This window comes from Protomyctophum bolini (genome assembly GCF_963924005.1).
Source record: "Protomyctophum bolini genome assembly, chromosome: 6".
In the NCBI taxonomy this organism is placed as follows: domain Eukaryota; kingdom Metazoa; phylum Chordata; class Actinopteri; order Myctophiformes; family Myctophidae; genus Protomyctophum; species Protomyctophum bolini.
Window position 1 is genome coordinate 16,497,503 of NC_137867.1, and position 25,390 is coordinate 16,522,892.

At 42.4% G+C, this 25,390-nt stretch overlaps 1 protein-coding gene across 3 annotated transcripts in view; it reads left to right on the forward strand.

Moving 5' to 3' along the window:
* Nucleotides 1-616: 616 nt before the first annotated feature.
* The window catches only part of commd10 (COMM domain containing 10), a 62,126-nt gene continuing 37,352 nt past the window's right edge, over nt 617-25,390 (forward strand). Inside the window, exons 1-5 of one of the 3 annotated variants that reach the window (XM_080765006.1) lie at nt 617-746; nt 3,781-3,871; nt 4,751-4,861; nt 5,726-5,881; nt 8,648-8,758. In XM_080765006.1, coding sequence (XP_080621132.1) covers nt 718-746; nt 3,781-3,871; nt 4,751-4,861; nt 5,726-5,881; nt 8,648-8,758 — 498 coding nt within the window. In that variant the 5' untranslated portion in view covers nt 617-717. Of the gene's footprint in view, nt 747-2,305; nt 2,391-3,780; nt 3,872-4,750; nt 4,862-5,725; nt 5,882-8,647; nt 8,759-25,390 lie in introns of those variants that run through there. The other 2 variants (XM_080765008.1, XM_080765007.1) reach the window with 2 other exon arrangements.

Genomic DNA, 25,390 nt, shown 5'->3' on the forward strand with positions numbered 1-25,390 from the left:
TAATAAAATGTCCAGAAAAATACACAAACATAACAGATACACAAATACAATAACAAAAAAGAAAAAAGAAATACAATCATAACAAACACAACTCAATCAAAAACAAATAAAACAGATATGGTCCCCATTTTCCTCCCCACATTACTGTGGATTATCTAATACAGGTCCTAATGGATTGCTTTCCATAAAACGCATGAACTGTCCCCATATTTCTTGAAAGTAATCAGATTTCCCTTTAGTGCAAGACAATTTGACAGTTCTTTCAAAGTGCTCATTATGCGCAGCTTTTGTGCAGCCATGACTGTGACTGCCTCGGCCATGATTCCCTAGTCATTGATCCGGGTATCTTTTATTATTATTTTATTTTTTACAAAAGCATTTTTTCATTCATACAACAATTAATAATATGATATATATGCTGATAGACTCGCGTCACCAAGCTTTACATTTACATCTTAGTGCACTGCTTAGTAAATTACACTTACGTGCACGCACCTATGGCACGCACTGCACGCACGCACGCACGCACACACAGAACTCGTTTCCATATCCGCTCCAGACAGGATCTTTAGCGTATGTTTTACGCAGCTTTGACGCTCACGTGCATTGTCTTCATGTCTTGTGACAGCAACAGGAAAGACTGTCTGTAGCTTTATGATGATGCTCTGACAAAATTAAACATTGTTTTAAAGTAACTGAAGACAATAAGTGGCAACAATGGCAGCTGTTATTAAAGAAACACAAAGGTAGGATGAAAATGAATCGCATATTCTATAGCTCCTCGTCGCATATTCTACAGCACTGTAGTATAATGCTATATTGCTATTGCTATGGACGCAGTGCATAGTGTAACTGTAACATCCATCCTGCATAGAGTTTTTCTCTGCTCCTGTTATCGGTTTGTAGGCTATACTTGGGACCCAAATCTGAGTCGCTACTCGATGGTCTTGGTTGCCAACTGGCCATTCGCACTTAAAAAGCATTAGCCCTGGCTGAAACATGACTGTCATGTGAAGTTGTGAACCATGGCTAAAAAAAAGCATCTAAAAAAGCCCATTATTTTTGTGTCCAGAATTAACCTCTGCAAAGCCAAAGACGAAATTACCTACCTGGTTGTATTTTAGAGGACAATCTTTCCAGTGAAAGCCAAGGCAACACAAAGTAATCCGAGGAAAGTCAACCAAAGAAAAAGTTTTTTTTGCAGGGTTGGTCAGTAGGAATACACTGAGGGCACAGCCTGAGCACTCATCCAATGTCACTAATTTTGATTATGCATGCACTCTAGCACAAAGCAAAGCAAAGTTACCATGTTTACCCAGGGTAACTGGACTAAGCTCAAGAACTTGTTTAGCCCCTCTCGGAACCCTCCATAAAGCTTTTCTGAAATTTGGATGTCGCTTTATGTAGGGTCCCTGTGCGTTACTTTAACGGACATAAACATCCTCCGCATAAGTCAATCTGCGCTCTTTGAGGACTTTTTTTCTTGTGAGGGCTTCTGAATGTGTGAACTATAAGTACCTATACATACCGCTGCGAATATCTCCTGTGTCGCTGAAGCCGTTAAGTATTTTTGTTTGACCGATTTGGTCGCTTTGATTCTTCTTGTTTATTTACCGTTTATTGTACCGCCTCCGATGTGCGGTTGGCTTGTGCCGGCTACGTTCCTGCCTCTGATCTGCTCTGTCATAGCTATAGTGCCACTAGCTAGCCAGATAGGCGGTACAATGAGGTGTCAATAAACAAGGTAGGAAGAGAAGAAGCAAAGCGACATTTTTAATCAAACATAGATTAAAAATACTTAACGGCTTCCGCGACACAGGAGATATTCGCAGCGGTATGTATAGGTACTTATAGTTCACACATTCAGAAGCCCTCACACGAAAAAAAAGTCCTCAAAGTGCGCAGATTGTTTTTTCCGAACGTGTTTATGTTTATTTATGTGTGCGTACCTGGTGGCAGGGTGGAGATGGAATAGGACCCAATGCTCTGGGTCTAAAAAATGTCAGAAACTTCAGTAGCATTGGGTTCTGCTTGTAGGGCTAGAACTTGTTTACAGCCAGGCCCTGCTCATAGAACATTTCATGGTAGCGGTTCAATGCCTTGCTCAAGGGCACTTCAACGGTGGTAATTTTAACGTGCCAGTCCGGGGATACGAACTTCTGATATCGGCCACCTCTGCCCCCAGGCTTGCGGTGCACCACAAGGGCATTACAAAATAAGCCCACTCTCAAAAAAACTGGTCAGGTTTTCTTGGCCAGTCACACCTAGAACTCACCTAACCCCTGCTCATTATGCTAGGGTGGGATGGCTCAACTGATTGTGAACCAGGGACCACCACCCTGAATCAACCTTGGGCTGGGGACCACTATTGTGTTGGGTGTGGATATGGGGTAAGATTTTTTTGTCAGGTGAAACCTGACTAGTTAAACCTCATGTAGACGACAAACAGTGTAAGCACACCTATTCCATGCACGGACAAAATAAACTGTCTGCCGGTGTCTCTTCCGGGTTTTTAGACAGCTGGTGGATGGAAATGAAGCTCCACCCACGAGGCAGATTTCCGTGTTGGCCAGATTCCTGAAAAAGCTTGCCCCAGCGCAGCGGCATTCTGCCTCGGGGGTGGAGCTTCATTTCCATCCACCAGCTGTCTAAAAACCTGGAAGAGATGACGGCAGACAGCTTTTTTTGGCCGTGCATGGAAGTTCAGCTGTGCCCAGGCTGTGTGTCAGATTCATCACCCTAGTCATGCTGACGTGGTGACGTGATTGGCTGCATCTAGCCAATGGGACAGTAAGCAACGGCAAAGCTACCTCTAGCCAATGAGAAGGGGAGAGGCAAATATCCCTGGCAGCCACGCAGGCTGCAGAGAGATGCTTATTTTCCAATGCCGGAGCGGTTGTGCAAAGCACTGTTTAATGCAATTAATTTTGTTGACAAAGTTGTAAAGTATGTATATCCATAACATAAGCAAACAGCACGCTAGCAGACAATACACTAGTTCTGTCTTTCAATCATTTTATTATTATTATTTTCACAATTACATTACCTGATCATCTTCTTAATTAAATACACTATAGTTTAAGCTCGTCACATGAAACTCTATACCGTCATATGCATACATCTGTCGCACGAATTATCAAAACATTAGAAAGTAGCTGGCGTATCAGTGTATCAGATTGTGAAAATATAATAACAATAACAATAATAATAATAATAATAATAAAATGATTGAAAGACAGAACTAGTATCTATAATTGTAATATATATTTCCTAATAATAATGACTGAACTTCCCCTTCTTGAGATTCAAACTCTCTTTTTCTGTGGAATTTCTTCACCTCCAACTTCCAAGTAAATTACAACATTGAGGCCTCATCATAGGGCACCAGATCATTTAATTTCTCAAGAAAAAACTAAAAAAACTTCACTTTCCTATGGCCAACAGTTGAAAACCCCTGCCCTGTTGCATATGATTGTATGTCTTGATGAATTAAATACACAGGGCCACAAAGGAAACAAGCCCTTAGGGCTTTTTGTGTTATCATTTTAGCATCATTGTAATCGTACCACTGTACTTTTTGCTGACTGTTAATAAAGTATTCAATCAATCTAATTCTAGCATTTTACATGATAAGCGTGGACCTCAGAGTAGCAAAATTAATATACCAGAGTGGCAATACAATACATTATTTATTATATATAATATTTTATGTGTCTCTAGGCAGTGGTGTTATCTGTTGCGTTGGGATTCATGTAGCTAAACAATGTTTAATCCAAACAGCATAAAAGAAGCAGTGGCGTTCATCAACACGATTGATGTGAACAAGCTCTCCAGACTCATCTCCCGCATCATTCAGAAGCTTCATCTGAAGGTGTGTTATTATGCCTATGAATATAACCCAGACCAAAGATATATTTGTAAAGAAAGATAGGCTAAGTGATATATTTTTGTTAAAAGATTAAAGCACTATTCTGATAGTAATCATTGCTACCGTATAGAGTGTTAAGGCTCATTCATAGTCTGGATTTTCGGTGGTGAGGTGACCACCGAACTACAACATGACGTCACGAGCCGCGGTGAAGAGCAAACCACTGCCACCGCCCCAGCCCTTCTCTCTGTTTTTACTCACCACCGCTCAACGTTATTTCAGCTCCGGTGGTCACCTCACCACCGGAAATCCAGACTATGAACACCGAAAATCCAGACTATGAACACCGAAAACCCAGACTATGAATGAGCCTTTAGTGTTTGTTTGTTCAGTAACAGCTGGGTCTCCCCGTCTCTCCAACTCTTGAATAAAGAGAGCATACATAATTAGGTAGGTAGGTGACACATTTTCAGCCAATCAGCTTAAGTGATCAGCTAAATTCTTTATAGGTGGTGTTCCAGTTCCCATTTTGTCTGCTCATTTCTTTGTGTCATTACTTTCACTTGTTTGATCTGTATCTGAGTTTTCTATCCTGATTGGATAAAATTGGTATCCCGACCTGAAAATACATTTTCTGTTTAATGAAGAGCTGGAGAGACATGAACAAAATAGCAATGAGTACTATCCGAATATAGAGCTCTTTAACATTTATTTTAACCAAAGAAAATCACGTACCCAACCTTTAACTCAAGAAAAGTATGCTTTTAAAATGTTGTTCTCGTTGTTGACATTTTGAGCTGGTCATGCCAGCATCTTTACTTGAACTGAATTACACCAAGCAAAAGCAACCTATTTTAAAATGTATGCTAAATCTTCTTCCAGGGTGAGCGTGTGTTCAGTGAGGAGGAAGAGAATAAACTGCAGACTGCTCTATCTTTGGACAAACAAGCTCTGAATCTAGTCCTGGAGACATCAGCCTTTATCCTGGAACAGGTAAGGAGGGTCTGCATTTCTATAGCGCTTCTTTCTAAAGAGCTTTGCAATGTGTGTGTTGAGCACACACACATTTGTCATACAAATAATTGCTATTAACGATTTAATTGTTTTTGGCATTTAATATTGGAACATAAAGAATAAAGAATACATTTTTGTTTGCCTGGTAATAAAGAAAATGTGTACAAGCTTATAACACCTCATGAAGCATAACCCGAGCACACAGCAATAATCAGAAGAGGGAATTATGCTGCTGTAAGGAAAATATTGAAATTTGATGGGGCCAGTGGCCACCTGGTGTCACTGTTGTGTTTTGTATTGTGTTTTGAAGGTTTGACTGCAGTTCTGAGGAGCTGAATGTTACCACACAGTCACATTTATATTTAAAGTATTTTTTACATTCTATAGACAAGTAGACCATACCATACACACTATCATCATCACACACAAACAAACACAAACAACCAATCATTTCCACACCTTATTCCAACACAACCATTATCCCTGTTTGTGGGAAATATCAAATATCAACAAAAACAATTTGACAGCTATCCATGTTGTACAGTAATTGGTTTCAAGACAGGGAAAGTCCAACAGTGGTCTTATCTTGTAGTATTAGAATTACCCATGATATCCCAAACTGGAGTAGATACTTTAATAAGAGCCCCTAGAGAGCAATGGATTCTTGGATGGATTTTTAAATCTTTAATATGATGGTTTTAGTAGCAGATTACAAGAAAAGCAAAAAAAGATAACAATAAGGTTCTTGATCTTACTGGCATCCCCATGGACTGCTTTGTTCTGTCCTACCAGTGATAATACTCTCTCGTCTCCTCTCCTGTATGTATGGTCTCCACTCTCCAGGCAGTGTATCATAATGTGAAGCCGGCATCTCTTCAACAGCAGCTAGAGGCAGTGCATCTGAGTCCAGACAAGGCAGAAGTGTTCTCCCAGACTTGGGCCACTGCTGGCCCTGAGATGGTGGAGAGGCTAAGGCAGAACATCTTTGCCCCAAAGAAGGTGAGGCTGATAAGCATAAACTATAAAATCTTGTCATAATAGGGTGTGTGTTATTTTTACACAATGAGTGCCACCTGGCGGACAAAAAGGTGGAGCTTGGGGCCACCGGATCAGAGTCTGTTTTAGTATGATGCATGTCCGGTTTGTCGCCATCTTGGATGCTAACTGCAATAGTGCCAATGCTAGCGAGGTCCATCCTTATTCCTCCAGAATACGGCAATATTACAATTGCGATCACCGGAATATTTGGGGGGGGGGGGGTTCTCTCTCCTGATTGGATGCAATCGGTATTCCGACATGAAAATGTATTTTCTGTTTACTAAAGACCTGAGGATCAGGTGTGCGACTCCCTACCACTGACAGCGTGTACACATCGGACAGGCTACAACCGATTTTCTACTTATTGTCAGATCTTGTCTCTCCAAGTTGTGAGTTTACCCTCAACTATTGCTTACTTACTAATTGCCTGCCATGTTCTTGTTTTGTTCTCTGTGTATTATGTGCCATCCTAGACTTCATTAGGCTTGCTGCAGTGCAATTGCTTCTGAAGGTTCATCAATGTATAGTATGTGATGGTTTTAGGTCCACATTTAGGATGTTGAACCCACTAGTAGTAAGTCCTCATAGCAGCCTTAAGCCCTAACCACACCAAAGGGTCAAGACGGTTTTAGCGTTGTCCCTACGGTGTGATATGTCTTGTTGCACGTTGACCCACGTTGACCCTACTGATTCAATGCATTGAATTCAATGGCCCAAACCACACCAGATGGTTTTAGAGTTAACTCCTTGCAACCGTTTAGTCCCATAGGAGTTGCATGGTGACCCTTTGATGCTTGCTGTGTTTTGCTACAGACTAAAGTTTTGACAACTCAACTTCAAACAGTAGTAGTAGTATTGTGGCGCCTGCTTTTTGTAACTGCCAACTTTTGCTTAGAGTAGTTGAATTAGAATAAGTAAAAATCAAGTAGTGTTAATCTTGTCTTAAATAAATCATGTTTTGAAAATAACATTGTATCTGTAAAATCATGCAAAATTCTAAAATAACCTAAACAAAAGAAGGTCATTAATAAAACACATTTTACTTTCCAACACTATGTCGCAATCCTTCTTCGCCTAGACTAAAGGTACTAGTAAAACAATTTATTCTAGGTAGTAAGGGGGATCAGTGATACTCATTGTGAATAAGTATGCATCATGTTACATAATTTTTAATTATATAATCCCACAGAGATGCCTTATTTTAGTCATGGCCACCCAATGCTCTATCCTTCTTGTGGAAGGAATTCAAACACCCAGAGCCACAGACGACATTAGCATGCCATAGACAAACTGCCTCACATTTTCACAGTTTCATTCTTTCTGTTCAGTTACTACTTGCTAATCAAAACATTGCCAATACAATACTATTAATTCTGCTGGACTGTTTTCTATTTGACAGACACTCATTTCTAAATTAAGTTTGTGTAATTCAGCATTCCATCGAAACCATTTTGTACAGCTGCAGTTCTAAGGTCTTTAAGCCGCAGCTAAAGTTGTTGTAAATAATGTTACAACCCCTTCCTGGTAGTCTGGTACCTGTCTACCGATGCATGGTTTATTAATACAGCCTCTCTCGCATCATAAAACACTTACCTTACCTCAGCTCAGTACTTCTAATCTATCGGTGCTACAGTTGACGGGTGTGGAAGCACATGGTAAATCAGCCTGCCAGTCAGTAAACCGGCAAGGAATACTTGTACACATATCTTAGCCACAGTAAGCAGCAATTAATGCTGATTCACAAGTTTAGACACAAAGCTGTTATTTCTGTATATTTCTCAGCAATGCATGCCTCTGCCTTGTGTTCGCTTTGAGTAATTATTTTGGACAATGGCTATTGGGGTTGTAGCTTAAGACATCTTGTAGTTTAAATCCACCTTCAGCCGGTTAGTCTTCCTGAGCAGCTTACTCATTGAACCATCAATGAGTTGTTTATTGTTGTTATTTAAAAAATGTTTAGGAGGGGATTAGTTACTAATGTTGTTTCACACTTTTGACTCATTCAGATTATGTTTGCATACGTGTGCGTGTGTGTGCGTGCGGACCAAGTATAGTAGAATGTTTTTGGTTGGTTTGGTTTAAAAAACATTCTTAGAGTTAGGCTTACAAGATTCGACTTGGTTAGAGTTAGGATTAGATTTTTCTAGGTTAGGGATGAGGTTTTGCCAGATGTTTACTTAGTGTGCGTGCGTTGGGCTTGTTGGACCAAATGTCCCACATCTGTGGCTCAGTAGGTAGAGCAGGTCGTCCAATGATCCATGGGACGGGTCGGCGGTTCGAATCCCAGCTCCTCCTGTCAAAGTATCCTTGGGCAAGACACCGAACCCTACATTGCCTCCATTGACTCGGTTGGTGCTACCTTGCCACCATTGTTGTGTGAATGTGGAAAGTGAGGACTTCCCAATGTATGAATGAATGAACCATTGTATAGTGCTTAGTGCTAGTACTTAGAAAAGTGCTATAAAAATGCAATTCATGTTAATGCATCAATATCAACAAGCTGAAAATAGTCCTTTGAAGTACAATGGAGAAGTGGCGCCCTGTTCTATTCGCTTCCTTAAGCTATTAGGGTTAGGGTTGAAAATAGCATTCTTAAAATTGGCATCGTAAAAAATGTGATGTCCTCTCAAGTAAGGTGTGTGTGTGTGTGTGTGTGTGTGTGTGTCTGCCCTGTGTGTGTGTGTGTGTGTGTGTGTGTGTGTGTGCGTGTCTGTCTATGTGATCCAGCTGGAGCATGTTGGTTGGCAGTTGAACCTGCAGATGGCCCAGTCTAGTCGAGCCAAGCTGAAGTCTCCCAGCGCCGTCCTTCAGCTGGGACTTTCCACTGAAGATTCTGAGGTATGCACACACACACACACACACACACACACACACACACACACACACACACACACACACACACACACACACACACACACACTGATCGGGCCAGAACGGACTTGGCAGACGCTTAGTTGTTAGCAACTCTATCCAAAAATGTCTTTAGTGTTTTATGCTTCCTGGACGGAACTCTCCGGTCCTTCACTTCATGCTGCAGTCCAAGCCCTCCAGTGGTGTATCTATCCGTTGATGTGGAGGTGAACACTGGTCCAGAGTCCTGTCCAGAGACCTGTTATCCGAAGCCCCAGGGCCCTCTACTCTCTGCAGGGCACTCCCCCCACCCCCCCAAAAAAAAGAAAATAAATAAATAAAACAAGAAAAATGACATAACAGATTATGAATAGCAAGTGTAGTGTGTTTTTTAGCGTAGATGATACAGAGTTATCTCAGGCAACTGAGAAAACCTTCCATGGAAGACTTTCCATGGAAGATTTTCCTCACTGTAGATGCCTGTCTACAATGTTTAGCAGATTAGCACTTTGCCCACAGATGGGGCCAACTCAGACATGTAATATAATTTTGGAATGACACATTTAAATGAATGTCGTCCTTAAGTTTGGCCTGTAGGCTTAAGCTAGAGAAAACCTTTATCTTTTTGTGCATGTCAGTGGGAGGATATTCTTGGTTGTTTTTTACCACTATGTTCTCTTCAGGCTAATGACAGAGGAAGTCATTAATTTAAATCCACATACATGATGGAGGGCGGAGCTGGAGATAGCTCGTGGGGGCTCCTAAAAGTGTGGTTTATAGTGCAGCGAGAGCAGCTACAGTTCACCAACAAATAATCTTACCAAACACAGTGGAGGTACCTTTGGTAAACAGCAGGGGTCATTGTTGCCTCACAGGAGGAACTGGCTCTCAGAGCTAGTAGACAGAAGAACTGGAAAGAAAAACAATCTGATTTATCTTTGTATTCAGAGAGTTTGAAATTACCAAGAGGTTTTCCTTTCCATCTGAGTTCCATGATTAGTTAAGTTTGCTTTCTGTCACAACTGTTTGTGAATTGCACAGTGCATGGTGCGCTGTTACTTCCAGACTGCCAAAACATTGTGATGACTGAGAAGTAAATACATCCATAATAGCAATGAAAAACAACTGCAAGTCTCATTACAATGCAGAGTCATCATCACACCATCTCCGCTAAGTTGGAAAAGAGCGGAAAAGGGAGAGGAAAGAGAGGGAAAAGGAGGCATGAGGGCAACCAAAGTGCAAGTTGAAAGAAGAATAAGGAAAGGAAACAAGGAGGAGAGAAAGGCGACATGCTGCCATCTCTATTCTGTATATTTTTGATTGTGTGGAACCCAAGCAGGTTTAGGTTTAGGTTTAGGTTTAGCAGAAAGGAGTCTCTCCCATCTGACCATCCTCCTGCTCTCCCTCAGGAGGATGAGAGACAAGGCTCTTCATACCTCCTTCATTAAATGGTATGGGACGTATAGTTTCAGCATGTTGGAGATCTATTCTTATTTAGTTATCTCGTTCTATTCTTTTGATCTTTTATCAAAACCTTCTCCCAATTTAAGGTGGTCCCAAACTACAGGAGTTTTGAAAATGGGTTGCATCATCAACATAATAATCTTATAAGATTGTTTTCTCTATTACTATGAAAAGGTGAAACTTCCGTTAGTTAGTCTATCACCAGGCTCGTGACATCACGAGCCTCTGTCACCAGCCTCGTGACATCAGGGATGGAGATCCCTGATGACATCAATATTAAGCCCATATATGAGATTACCCATATATGGAGATCCCTGATGTCATCAATATTGGCCAGCAACTCTACATCTGACCTCAAACCCATAGATCTCCCTATATGGAGCTGACCTGTTCTGACATTCCATATGTTGATCCTTCCCCATCCATCCTTCCTTCCTCTTCGATGTCTCCCTTTTGACTGATAACTGTCCATTTAAACTCTAGACGGGCCTGCCCCAAAGTTATTAGTGCAGCCACGCCCAGGCAGCCGGCGAAAACTAGAGTTCTCAACAGGCCGGGAACCTGGGCCCTCATAAAAAACCCTGTACACTCAAGACACTGCCCCCGCTGCCACCCTTAGATATATGGAGCTAAAGGCTCCGTAGAGTGGACCTCTCGTTTGCTATTTACCACTGCAGAAGCAAGCCTAAATAAGCCAGAGACGGTCATATTGCCTGTCGCACATTTGAACTAGATACCTGTAGCCCCGGCCAATCCAGTCAGGGGCCTAATTGAAGTATTCAGTCAAACACTGAGTGTCTATTTCTAGCTATTCCTAAGGTTGGTTCTTGAACAGGATGGATGAGATATCAATCTTGAGCCTTGTCGTTGCAACAATACCTATTGTCAATCTTAACTCACCATCTTTTGGTGTAAACATTGAAGCCAAAAGCGAGGACAGAAAAGTGAAGACGCAAATTGTGATTGGCCGGAATGTGTTGATTGATTGTGATGATTTCATTGGTTGAGCACGGAATGTGATGTATATGATGATGTATGACGATAAGAGCGCCCCTCACTTCACATGGGTGTGATTATTTTTTTTGCCTGGAGGTTCCAGTGTTGCCAGATTATGTCAGTGAAACAAGTTAACAGGACTGTGATCACTTATAATGAGCACACCTGGCAACACTGGCAGGTTGTTTCAGACCAGCGCTGCAGACTACTGCCGCCTCCTGGTGTTTAGAGTTATGTCATCAGATGTTTGTGCTGAACTAAATGCCAACAGTCTGTTGTAGTTTGGTGGAGAGTCACCTTAAGATTATCGTGCCTCATCTCAAGTGATCACATGCTGAAGCAGATGTAAACAATGGAGCTGGGTAAACTTTCTGTGGCAAAGGACAAACGATTGTTATGCGTCTGGGAAGACAGACACATTGTATAGAGTTCTTGCAACATATTGACAAGACTCTTTCCAACAGGTTGTTTCGACCGGTCACCATATCAAAAGTCCTCTCATTCACTTCACGTTTGTCTCATTGTAGAATTGTCTCTCTCAGTTGCTTGCCACTCCTGCCCTCTGACTCGGACAGTAGTGATGTAATCATCCAGACAAACGGGTTTACGTTTGGATCTTTGAAGCCCTCACTGTACAGGACAATCTGTCCAGATTGTCTGTTTCAATCAGCCTCGGACAGGGCATGACCCCCTATTGTCGGGAGGGGCGTTTCTAATCTCACCAATTTATCCTGTAGTGTTAGTTCAGCTAGCATTAGTCTTTCTGTCGATGACCAAGTCTCCCTGTACTGTAGTTCCTTACCGCTGCTGATCCCTAATGGTTGGTCTTAAGGAGAGTGCCAGTGAGCACATATGTCTCCTCCAATACATGTGATACCCCCTGCCTGCTCCTTTTCACTCCACAGAAAAGAGTTTCACTGGGAGCATGCGATGCAGTGCGGTGGTACACGCTATTCCCTGACCTGCATGTAGGAGTCACTAGTGCAGCAACAGAGTCTAGTCTCTGTTTTGGGGTGGGCAGGAACTTTTCTCCTGCACCACCCGAGCGCCCCCCCTTGGAGGAGATTATAAGGAGACCATGCCATGTGAAGCTTGCACGCTTGCTTCTTTAGCAGAACACATTTCCATTTTTTGTCGTTACAATTTAATTTATCTTCCTTTTCAAACTTTCCATTTTCCACCCCAGGTGTCTGAACCAAGAATACAGAATGGGAATTAAAGGATCAATACACCGGTGTTTCCCCAACCATGCAATAGGTTTACGGGAGCTGCTCTCCCTGAATTCATTTTTATATTGGTTTCCTTGAAGAGTCATGGTGTATTTGGTTTTTCTGCCGTTGCACCATTTTGTGCCTCTTCACACTTGAAAAAACTGAAAAATGCTGTGAGGGAACACTGCAGTGAGTGCACACAGAACAGTAAATATCCTCAACCCCAGCCCTTAACACATTTAGTACCGGAACTGCATCAAAATAAAGGCGCTGCTTGCGCCAGAGTAATCGCCAGAGTAGTGATCGCTTCTATTTTGAAAGCCATGAACCGGAAATACTTTCTTAAAAAAGTTGACTGACAAAGTGCCATCACAATCTCCGATCATCTTAATATATTTATATACGCTCCAAAAAGAGTTCATATTTTGCGGGAGAGACGGATGAGGAGCAGAAACGCAGCGCCAGCATATCGATCCATTCATCACCACGGAGAGCGCCCTGGATGAGGAGATACGAGTCATTCTTTCCGCCGCGCTAACATGGGAGTCAATGACAAGCTAATAGTTTCACAGAGCGTTAGCATACGGCAAGCGAAAAGCGAAATGCCAAAAAAAAAAAAAGTAATTATTCTGAATATTATTATCTCGCCCGCGTCGTTTGGACGTCGCTAGGACGTCCACAGACGTCTAAGGCACCTCTCGGTTCCAATCCTTATGACGTTTCAGGACGTATTATGTACAAAATGTGTTAATGGGATGAGATTGACCTATATTAACCTTTGGCAACAGACGTGAGACAGCCCTCTTTTAAGTGCAGAACTACAGTATGCAACGCGTCTGCGTGCATCGCACAAGGGACCCTGTCTCCTGGTTTAGAATATAGCCCTCTTCCACTTCTGCCCAATGTAGCAGATCTATAAACTCACAACGCATAAATCAGGCTTACTGTATAATGATTAGCCACTGCGATAGGCTCCCGTATCCTTCCTATCAGCATCTATTGAGGAAGACGAGATTGAGATGCAGTAGAAAAAGAGCATGGATCTGAGGAACCAGTAGGGGTAAAATGGATGAAGAGTTGATTGATTGAATACTTTATTAACAGTACAGCAAGTACAATTACGCAAGCAATGTTAAAAGGATAACGACAAAATCCCAGAGGGCTAGTTTACTTTGTGGTCCTAAGAAGAGGAAGAGAGTGGTTAAGGGAGGAGGTGCAGGACAATTAGGGCAGAGGGACTTCACTGTTCATTGTGGGACATTATATACCCCATTACATGTAGGCTAAGGTCCATTTGGGTCCATTCTCACTGTATTCAATTAACACAGATGATTTTACTGTTTACAGTATGGGGGCGTTCCATTAGCACAGACAAACACAGGATGCATTCTCAATGACATGCAGAGCGTGGTGAGATGGCATATCCAGTCCACTATCCACAGACGAAGCATAAAACTGTGTGCTGTGTAGAATTTTGAGACTGTGTTTCTGTTTGCTGCACCTGTCAGATGGAATGACAGAAACCTTACTTTGCCCACAAATTAGCAGATTGTAGCCGTTTCCAGTTCTATGGTCTGCCTTCCCAAGCAGAACAACAACTCAGACTGTGGCAGGCCGCCTTATGCCTTTAAACGGTGCACTGTCTTTTCTTATTTTGGTTTTTGGGCATGTATTAAGTCGAGCTAAAATGAAGAATGTGTTTTAACCCTTTTAGAGCATACCCCCAGTCATATCTGGCACCTATTTAACAATATATGCCCAAAAAATGTATTCAATTTTTTATTTCTAATCCGATTGATTACTTCCATAACTAAATATGACACTTGCTTACAAATGGTACTGTAGGTTCCATTTGTACACTCAGAGTTACAAATGGAGGCCTTTTCCTTTCGCCCATAAACCATATATAATCACCACCATCACGGCATTGTACTTTTTGTGGTATATCGGCTCCGATATGTCCAAATTTGGGCATGCCCATGATGTATGGGCATGATGAAAGAGGGGATCTCCATATGGTGGCATAATAAAAGGGACACAGACAGACAGACAGACCGACCGACTAGTCGACTGACTGACTGACTGACTGACTGACTGACTGACTGACTGGTTCAACGGGTACTCTTGACAAGGGGTATTACAAAACCACACATTCAACGGGCACCAGTCAAATGTTCCTAAATTAAGCGTCTATGTCATATTTTGTATGGACAGCCATGCCTCCTTCAAGCCATTGAAGCAGGAGATCTCTTCACAATTAAAATGGAGGGTCAGATGGAAACGTCACAGACTGGAAACGTCACAGACTGGCCACAGGAAGTCTGAGAGCTATACGCTGTTATTTGTCTTGTTTGTAGTCTATGGCTACAACAACATGCTAACACGCTTGACGCTTCTAGTGAACATTTGTCGGTAACCGCTGCAGTGATTTAAAAAAAGGGGTTTCAACTATTTGACCAATACCTCATCAAAAACAATTTTGGTGCCTCAAACCTGGATCATCACACTCACAAGGACCATATAGCCTACTGTCCTTAGACTCAGTAGAATGACTTTAGTAAATATTTTCACATCTGCTTGCCTTCATTGACTTTTAGTGTCCTGAATGTTTAATGATGTGCAGCCTGTGTCTAAAAGAAACCTGCATGATACTGGCATGCACTGACTGGACCTTGAGGACTGATGACAAGGCATAATGAGTTGTAGCCAATGAGGAACTAATTCCTACAAGCATCCATCTTGCATTATAGTGCCACCCGGTTTGGCAAATAATGATGTGAACTACACTTGTGTACAGACACACTTTTGCCTTATTTATACTTGGTTGTGCATTGCCAAATAATATAATAATATAATATATATAAGCTCACAATGAGATATATGGTCTCTACTAGCAATCTCCTCTGTGTGTACAAAATGGACGAGCACCTTGAAGCACTCGATGTATTGTTGATTCTCTCAGTTCCCCTCTTTATGTCAGTCAGTGTCATTCTGTTGGAGTCCTCCAATAGCCTGTTATCTCTCTCTCTCTCTCTCTCTCTCTCTCTCTCTCTCTCTCTCTCTCTCTCTCTCTCGCTCTGTTGTGCAGTTACAGTTTTGCCCTCTCTCTTCTGTCCTATAACATAAAACGGAGCGGCTGTTCCGTCCCTAAGGGACACTGACATTCATAATGCAGTACATCAATATCAGTATTTATTATAGACATGCTAGCCTCAAAAGCCCAAGATAATGACTACTGGGATGATGACTGGGCCCATAGACGGGTATGGGCCGGGGCCAGACATCAAAGAACGTCTTCAGTTGATAGTCTCAGGCAAGCTTGATAACAGTTGATGAGGCCCTTTCTAGTTTTGAATTGCAATCAAGATCAAATTGACTCCGAATGATTATTTTCTTTTTAACAGGAAGAAGACAAAGTTTTATGTTCCTTTGATCGAACAGGCATTACCGTTACTGAAAACTTGTTCCTATGGAAGTCATTGGAGAGAGTGGGGGGGGTGTTATACTTTGATACCCAGATGGATATCACGCAAACCTGTCAATGTGTGTGCATCACATCACTCTGGGTGATGTTACTGTGTCTGTGGCGACAGGTTGGCGTGTGAGAGTTTGCTATCAATGGTGCAGCACCAGATCTCGCTAATGATATTCAGTGACAGTCGTGTCCCTCCTGTTCAGAGAAATGTGTTCACGTTGCCAACATACAACAGACCATCCAGTGTAGAGTATATAGTCTTTAAACAGAGTTTGTATAGTACTGTTTGGGGTATGGCTGTGTCATTCATGCTGGTGTGAACCATAACTTTATCTGGCTTTAGGCACCACCTTGACGGCTGACCTGAGTTCCACATACCTGCCACGGTGACAGATGGCTGCACTGTCGGTGGTGTTCATCTAAATGTGTCACTGAATTATCTGTGAGATCAGTGTGTAAAGTACAACTTGTTTGACACGGTTTCATTTGGAGCCCTCCACCTCCGCATTGTTTCTCCCCGGTGTCTTTTTCACAGATCCTAAAAATATATAACACCAAATATAAACGCCATCTTCCTTTCCCCTCATTTGTGACTTGAAGTTATTCATGAGAGAATGTTCCATTTGGTTGGGTGCGATTTCATAAACTTGTTCCCCAGCTATATAGTGTAGACTTTGAAGGCAACTAATTCCAGTTAGCAGAGACCTGCTTTTTTTCTCTTTAGTTTTTTGTTATCAAAGCATCAGACATGAAAGTCTTCTTTTCTTGTTATTATAATTTATTTTCTCTGTTCTGGATTTCGGCTTCTGTGCTATAATCACTGAGGAGCAGAAGCTCTTTGTTTGAGCACACAGATGCACACATGCATGAATGTGTGTACACACACGCACACGCACACACACACACACACACACACACACACACACACACACACACCACGTGCGGCTATTGAGCCCTCCCAACGAAGGCTGCGACCTCATTTACCAACACCAGGATATGAAGACTGCAATTAAACTCCACATTGTGACTTGTGCGAGGAGGTGCTGTGATCAGCGCCTCCCCAAACACTTCCCTGCTCCCCTCTTCCTCACGTGTCTCTGCCGACTCCGAGCCAGCATCACAAACAGCCGGGGAATCTTTGAACACAAGAGCAAAGCCTCACTGCAAAGTTACATAAAGCCCTTCTCATTCTCCTTTCTTCTCTTCGTAGGCCTCTGTGCTGTCATGCAGCCCTGATAAACAAGGCTTCCAAAGCAGTTCAAATCTTTTTTGGTGCTTTTCTTTCACCCGTGGAATTACATGACCAGATCAATATATCGGGGGAGCTCCGATGTGAACGAGGCGGGCGGTTAAATCCCTCACATGGTGCCACCCACTGGTCTGACAGGACAAAGACTGCTCTGTTTCAAATTCTCAATTCGCCTTTGCTGTACATGGCCCGAGATGCTTTGTTGCATCTATTTAAGGCTCTCTCTCTCCCTCTCTCTTTTTCTCCCTCTCTCCTGTGGGATTTTGGATCCCATTCATTGAGAGGTTATTGTTCAGTCCTTATCCGTTCCTTGGGATGGGCCCCGGGAGGCAGGATGGCTGGCTGTTGGTCCTCTGCACATTCTCTCTCTCTCTTCTCTCTCTCTCTTCTCTCTCTGTCTCTGTCTCTGTCTCTCTCTCTCTCTCTCTGTGTGTCTCTGTCTCTCTCTCTGCCCCCTCTCTCTCTTCCTTCTCTCTGGGTCTTTGCGACCCCTCTCCTCATTCTGTGCCATACAATGATGTCATGGCTTGTATTTGCTCCAAGCGTAGCCTACCTATTGAACGCCCCCCCCCCTTCCCTCTCTCTATCTCTCTCTCACTCACTCTCTTCTCTCCAGCTCTCTCTCTCTCTCTCTCTCTCTCTCTCTCTCTCTCTCTCTCTGTTCCCCTTCGTTGTTTTCTTCAGTCCATTCTCTCCTAGATTCCTTTGCCTTTCAAAAGGCGCCTGGGGGATTTGGGGATGTTTGGTTGTTGTTTAGCACACCCACGGTACATGTTTGACACCCAGATAGGGAAGCCATCAGCCTGGCAGATCCAAATCCCCCCCGCCCCATTTAAATTCCATTGAGTTAACATCTCCCCCTGTTTTTATGCTCAAATCTCCTGATCCTGTCATCAGCTTTTATTTATATATTATTTAGCTCATTCTGTTTCACACCGTTTGTGAGTAACCACCACACACACACACACACACACACATCCTTGTTGTTTAAAGTATGTAGTATGTAGTTTTTCTTCAGACCAGATCTTATTTGCTGATATTTCGTTGCTTGGCATTGCATTGCATGTTGGCTGATCTATGCAGGAGAGTGAAATGTATTTCAGCTGAAACAAGGCTCACTGATTACAGCGCAGTAGAGCCAAATCACATCCATTCATTTAATTCCTCCGCAGGTCAGCTGTTAGCTTCAAATGAAAAAAGAAATACAAAATAAATTCATTCTCCACCATAAAAGGGAAATGAATAAACAAAGATCTGCGTTAATGGAGACATATTCAATGCTGTGGGCTTTTATTCATGAGATGTTCAGCTGGGTTAATGCCATTTTGTTTAAGACATCCCACATTTCATGCTGTGCAGAATTGTTTTTCTCTGCTTGTATTGTCCTGTGATGATATACATGTAATGTAATCATATATCATCTAATGGTAGTGAGAGCTGAGAGGGATACTCCGCTCATCCACTCATTTATCAATGGAGTGTAAATTCTGCCTTAAATTCGAGCATTTATCAAGTGATTGTAAATACTGGCGTAGATTTGATCTGAGCTTTGATAAATGTCACGGGTGAAACCTAACGTCACTTAAATAACACGCCCTTAAATATTTCTTGAAATGCCCTGATTTTACGACATGAGCAACTAGAATACGAGCAAACAATATATGGGAAGCCAATAAGAAAAGAGTTTCCAAACACCTCCCGCCTTGTTGCCTGGTATGTCTATCCCCCTTAAGCAAGTTAACCGTTTCAGCGCTAGCATTTATTGAAAAAATTAGGATCTAATTTACGCCAGCATTTTTTTTAGTCGAGCTAAGAATAGAAATAGGGCGGTAGTTGCCGGGTTCTAATTTACTCCCTTTCTTGTACTTTGGCCAGTTGATGGAGAGGTTTACTATGTGGGCGATTATTGGAGCTATGGAAATGTCTGAGTCTCTGAGAAATTTGGAGGGAATATTGTCATGGCCAGTGGCCTTGTGGGGTTGGAGGGCACTCAGTTTTTTAAGTACCTCCTCAGTTGTTACCATTGCCATTTTAAAATCATCTTTACAAACACCTAGGTTTTTGTAGAAGGCTTTGATGTGCTCTACAGTCTACACCGAAACGCCCAGAGTGGGAGGGCAGTTTGTTAACCAGCGTTGTTGGCTACATCAAGCTTGTCAGTGATGAGGGTGTCATTCGATTTGATGTTTATGTTTTTTAAACCTGGTTTTTAGTTTCTGACCACAGCCTAGTTGGCTGTTTAGTAGCTTCCTGAGCCAGGTGGGTGTGCTGACTGGGCTCCAAACTCTTTTGAGATTGTCAACTGAGCCCTGATCCAGAAAAGGTTGGGAACTGCTGCGCTAGACTAGAGCCAACCGTAGGCCAAACTCACTAGCACATAATGTAAGAATCGGTCAGAATCTAATGGGCATAATGCCTTGAAACTTGCTGAGTGCATTTCATGGTTCCTGGAAGATGAACTATAGGGTTCATTTACCCTGTCCCTGCTATTGTCAACAGACCTGCAGTGATAAAGCATGGGGAGCCTTCTCACACCCATTAACAATTGTCAGCAACATTTCAGCCAACATATTGCTGTAGTTTAAGAATACTGTCTCCTCCTTCAGTGTGGTGTGATTTGCTCCACAGGAGCACATACTGTAGCGCCATAGCCACCAGTAAACAAAATTCCTAAATGTTGGCCTCAGCCAGAGCTGCTAACTACATCTCCTTAACCCATTCAGAACGAGAACCTCAACCCTTTTGGTGTTTTACCTGGCCTTCTGGACGGGAATCCCGGCTTTTTGGGTTCTTGTTGCCATGTACAGGATATAGCAAAATAACATTTTCGAAACCTTTGAATAAATATTGGAACATTTTCAGAAATGTCAGTATTTAGAAGGCGTTTAGTCCTAAATGAGTTAAGAAAATCTGTTGTTGTGTATATTCTTTTCATTTGGAGTTGACCTCCCATCTGTTGGATGCAATGTATCTGTTGAGGGGCTTATGCTGTGTCAGGTCAGGTTTTATCTTCCATAAACACTACTGTAAACTGGAGGACTCTCACTTACTCACACATGCCCCCCTACCCAGTTTCTCACTCAGTGTGGATGCCACAGTGTCTACATACCATAGGGCACAGGCTGGCTACCGTGGCAATCTTCTAGGGTTGCCACATACTGGAGTCTGGAGAGGAGGACTGCTACACTTATGAATGCAACCACCACCCGTCCCCCTCTCCCATGCACACCACACACACACACACACACACACACATACACACACACACACACACACACACACACACACACACACACACACACACACACACACACACACACACAGAGAGAGCCCCAGTGCCATGGCCCATACATTAAAATGCACACTGTTTCAAAATGGGCATCTTCTTGGCCGAAAGCTCTTGAATGCCACTTATCCAGAAACCTGGCACATTGCTACTTTAGTTAGGGCAGAAACACTCTACAAGACTTCAGCCAGCTTTAGCACTAATTAAGTTGCCACATACCCTTAAACATTGGGGCAAAAGTCCTGTATCACCACTTTTCCCAGAGACTTTCTCAGACTCAACTCCTAAGCACACGTTTGACCTAAAATGTCTGGGAAAGTATTATGAAAGGTTCTTTAACCTGGTAGTTTAGTGATTGAAATGCAACAGCAGGCTTTCAGATATTTCACTATTTAGATTGAAACTATTTAGACCTTTAAACTTTAAAAATATTTTAACTACCCTTAAATAATGTTAACCCCTAGAAAACAATGCATAAATGTAAGTATTAACATAACCAAACAAATCATAATTTAAGGCATAGAGCATCGGGTTTCTCTGCCATTTCAAATGTCAAATTTCAGTACTATCAAATGAAGGAAGTCTTGCTTCCCTGACTGGCTCCAGGATACTTTGATACTGAAAGTTTGACGGGGGAGGTAAATTCTGTGCTTGTTCAGTTTGACAACTCCTGTAGCGTGGGTCCACTTGTTGCTCTCCCATTTTGCTTCACTACATGGCTTCTATTTACAACTTCACTCTGGCATACAGCTAGTCTGTGCTATTCAGCTGCAGCACACTGTCTGTTCTCCCCAACTCCATTAGAAGGCAGACACAACTCCTCTCCTTGGCAGCGGTGGCTGGTATATGACTCGCCGCCTTCTCTATCTTTGTATCAGACAACGCTAGCTAGAGGATACCACCATAATCATCTTTACTTGTTATGGCTCATGCTCACACACTGCCCGACGTACGTACCTGTGTTCCTCTGCCTGTTTATCTTGGCGTGTGGGAGGATTGTCTCCAAATTTCTTCCTGCTCTGCAGTGTCAAACCTCTTGATTATAGTGTACTATACTGTACATGAAACTGGATCGAGTGCTGTCACCAGTGACAGTTTGAAAAATATCCAAGATGGCCAGGAATGCTCTCTGATTTGGAACCGACACATACAGAGATGTCCATACATGGCCATAAAAGGGACAAGGTCTGACAGACACACAGATCTCCATGTATGGGTATATCGGTCAGATCTGCGGTGGCACGTAGGTGTCGAACTGTATATGTGAGGTTCACGTAGTGGCCCGAACTTCTATTATATAACAACCCCCCAGGGTAAACCCTAAGGGAAAGCAGAGCCCAATGGTGCTTGGGTGTTGGTGGAAGCAACGTGAATTTGATAAACTTGAGGTTGCCTGAACTAGCTCACAAGCTATATGCATCTTTGATGAAAAGCTGATCCTCCGGCTTTTCTTATCTCCTCATCTCCACAATCACACATTTTTCTAATTTATTTCACCCAATCCTGTTGGCTTTGCTCTACTTTATTAATTTACCTACCCATTTTTAAGGTCTTTCATGTGTTTCTCACTCTCCCCACCCTCGTCACCATTCCGCCCTCCTTCCATCTGGTTCATTTTGGGTGAGCGACGTTAAAGACAGACATCACGTTGAGCACACAGTAGTGTGTGCCACATTATGCTGTTAAAAGTGCCACGTGTGTCTGATGCCCTTGCAGTATTTTAATAAGAGGCCACGTGCATGTCCCAACAATGACAGTAATGGAGATAGAAATCAAGGCAAATGACACCAGATGCAATCTAGCACCTATGATGGATTTCTTAAATTTGTCCCGTTACAGTGAATGAATTGAATTGATGTGCTTTCTGTCACATGAAAAGAGAAAGCCCATGTGATGCCGGTAAGAGCAAGAAAATGAGTCTGACTATTGCTGTTGTTGGCCAACAGCTCCATTGTTCTGTACAGTCCTCTTTCAGTGGAAGTCTACAGACAGCCTGTCTATCAACAAGTACCAGGCTATACTAAACTGAGCTTGTCTAGCAGGATCCTCATAATGTAGGCCAGATATCCATCAATTGACAGACATACAGGCACACACACAATCTTCCTGTCTGGCAATATTCAGTGAGACACAAATGGACGTAAGAAAAGGGAGGCTTATGTTAGGAATTGTCCATGCAATTTTCTTACCCAACGTGCCCGTGTGCGTGTCAGTCATTCACACCTTGTAATACTTGTTAGTGGTTGCGGGTCTGAGCTAGCCCGCTATAGGAGGGATAGAGGGATTCGTGTTTTTGCCATGCGAGGCGAAGTCCTTTGTTTGGAACCTGCATCATGAATTATAGATACAGGAAGCAACAGTAGACATGATGCTTTTTAGGCACTGTCTGCAGAATACGCTTAAATGCATAGACGAGCAGATCGGATGTGTCCTAAACTGTATGTAAATGAAAACCAATTTACCAACAAATGCAGACCTAAATACAGCTAAAGGCATACACACTGTCTACAAGCACATGCAAGCAAACGCACACAAACGCGCGTGCAGTTGTGTGTGAATAAGAGTCTCTCAGAAATGGCCACGTGATATGAGAGGATGTGTGCTGGCAAACCCGATATAATCTTAATTACAATCCTGTTGTGTGTGATATATTTTTTTAATGTTGTAGTGTGTGCATGTTTAAACTAATCTTATAAGAGAATCTTATAATAATAATAATAATAATAATATGATTACCGTGTGGTGTAGGATGCTCCAGATTTCCAAATCATTTAAGATTTTAAAAGTCTTTGTCTGTAGTCTGAGCCAAACTTTAGAAATTTGTGATGAGAGGTGAAAAAATAGCGCCACCCTTTCCAGTCATTAATACAAAAGAATTGTCATTCCTCATATGGAGCAATATTCATATTCATCATAAATTGCTTACATAGCGCAGTGCATTGAACTGTGTCACTAATTCCACCACTACTGCAACATTTATTTTTGAATTGAGTTCCATTTCCACCATCAACATCTGCAGTTTGAGTAATGGCAGGCGCTGCTCGCTGTGGCGTTGTCACACCATTCGCTGGCGGTGATTCAATTTTTTGCACTGCGACTGTTTTCTCCGAGTGATATGGGAGGTGAGCCACGGAGAACGCCGGAGTAAGCAGTACGTATCATCTCCTTGTCAGAGCCTCCGCCAAACACTAGAACTCCATTACACGGCTAATAATAGAGGCCCGTCTCATCGTTTGCCCAATCCCAGATCATACATGGGGACCCAGAGACAGGCCGAGGGAATGGCAACGACAGGAAATGACTAGAGAGACAGACAGACAGACAGACGGATGAATAGAGAGAGAGACAGAGACTGATGCCTGAGGTCTAAAAGCAACACGTTGCCATGCATTTTTGACTGGCACCTGGCATGGAAAAATATAAACAATGTGTATATCTGTACGCATTCTGGCTATGCTTTTGACATGTGTATACAGTACCAGAGTATGTTTTTAGATTCCAGAGCTATGTACTATACAGTACACAGTTTTTGATTGATTGATTGGTTGACATCTTTATGGACAAAATGTGTATGCAACTATGCATATACTTACTGTAAATGTGTACACATGTATGTGGAAGCTCCCTCTGGTGGAGAATACCCAGTGTTGGTACATTTGTCGGTTAAAGTCGGGAAAGCATTTTACATTTTAGCTGGGGTCCGCGGCTATACTGTAGGGGGTCCTTGACACGAAACTACTCAATTAGAAGGCATTTGTAGAACCGGCCTCAGGTCTTAATTTGTTAACACAGATGATTTTAGTTTGTATGTTCCCTACTTGTGTCCGCTGGGATCTGATATAGTCCAGCACCAGAGTATTGTGGTCTACTGTTAGATAGTCTGTAGTAATCTGGGAACCCATAAAAAAATAGGTTAGGTCTAAATAATGCCCCCCCCCCAAAAAACAAACAGTAAAACGCTTTGTTGTTAAATCTCGGGGAGGTGTGTCTTGAAAACTAAGGCCTTTTTTGAGGACTTAATTTGTGCTAGGCTAATCAGAAATGGATTTCAATAACACAGGCAAAGACATAACGAATAGTCAATGCAAAGTTCGCTTTGGGCCAATCATTTCTCAGTTAGTAACAGTATGGAGAGCGGCTGAAAAATTGCGCAAGATTGAATTGAAATGGAATTCGTTTTCCCCAGTGTTCAACAATGATGGTTTGCTTTTGGACAATCGTCCTATTCGTTTTCCCAGATGGAGTTCCAAGGGGATTCATACTTTGGGTGATTTATTTGATGTTAATGGTTTACGTTCTTTCCAGAATTTATGTGATATTTTTAACTTGCCTGGTAACTCTTTTTTTTCTATTTACTGCCATGAGGACATATATGGGGTTCCATGGCAGACCCCCCTTGCAATGCACCCTTTGCATAGACTTATCTGTGATGTTAGGTCAAGAGGTTTTGTTTCCATATTGTATGATTATTTATTAGAATCTAGTTATGGGACCTTGACTGTCGATACTGTATGGAGGAATGACATACCAAATCTAGATCCAGATTGGAGCTGGGATACAGTGTGGTCTAATGTTGCCCTATCTTCTAGGAATCCTGATCATCAACAAATTCATCTAAATGTTGTTCATCGGACATACTTAACCCCCCGCAGATTGTGTGCTATGCGGATTTTAAATAATCACAACTGCACTTTCTGCACTCCGAACACCATAGGTACATTCTTTCATATGGTGTGGGAGTGTCCGAGTGTCCTCACATTTTGGAATCTGGTTGCTGCTAATCTTTCGATTATTCTACAAATTAACATCACACCCTCCCCATCTCTATTCTTATTAAATGATGTATCCCAGTTACCATTAAATTATACCCGTATTCGTGTCTTCTTTGCTGGCGTAACGGCCGCAAAGAAGATGGTTGCTTCGCACTGGAAACCTCCTC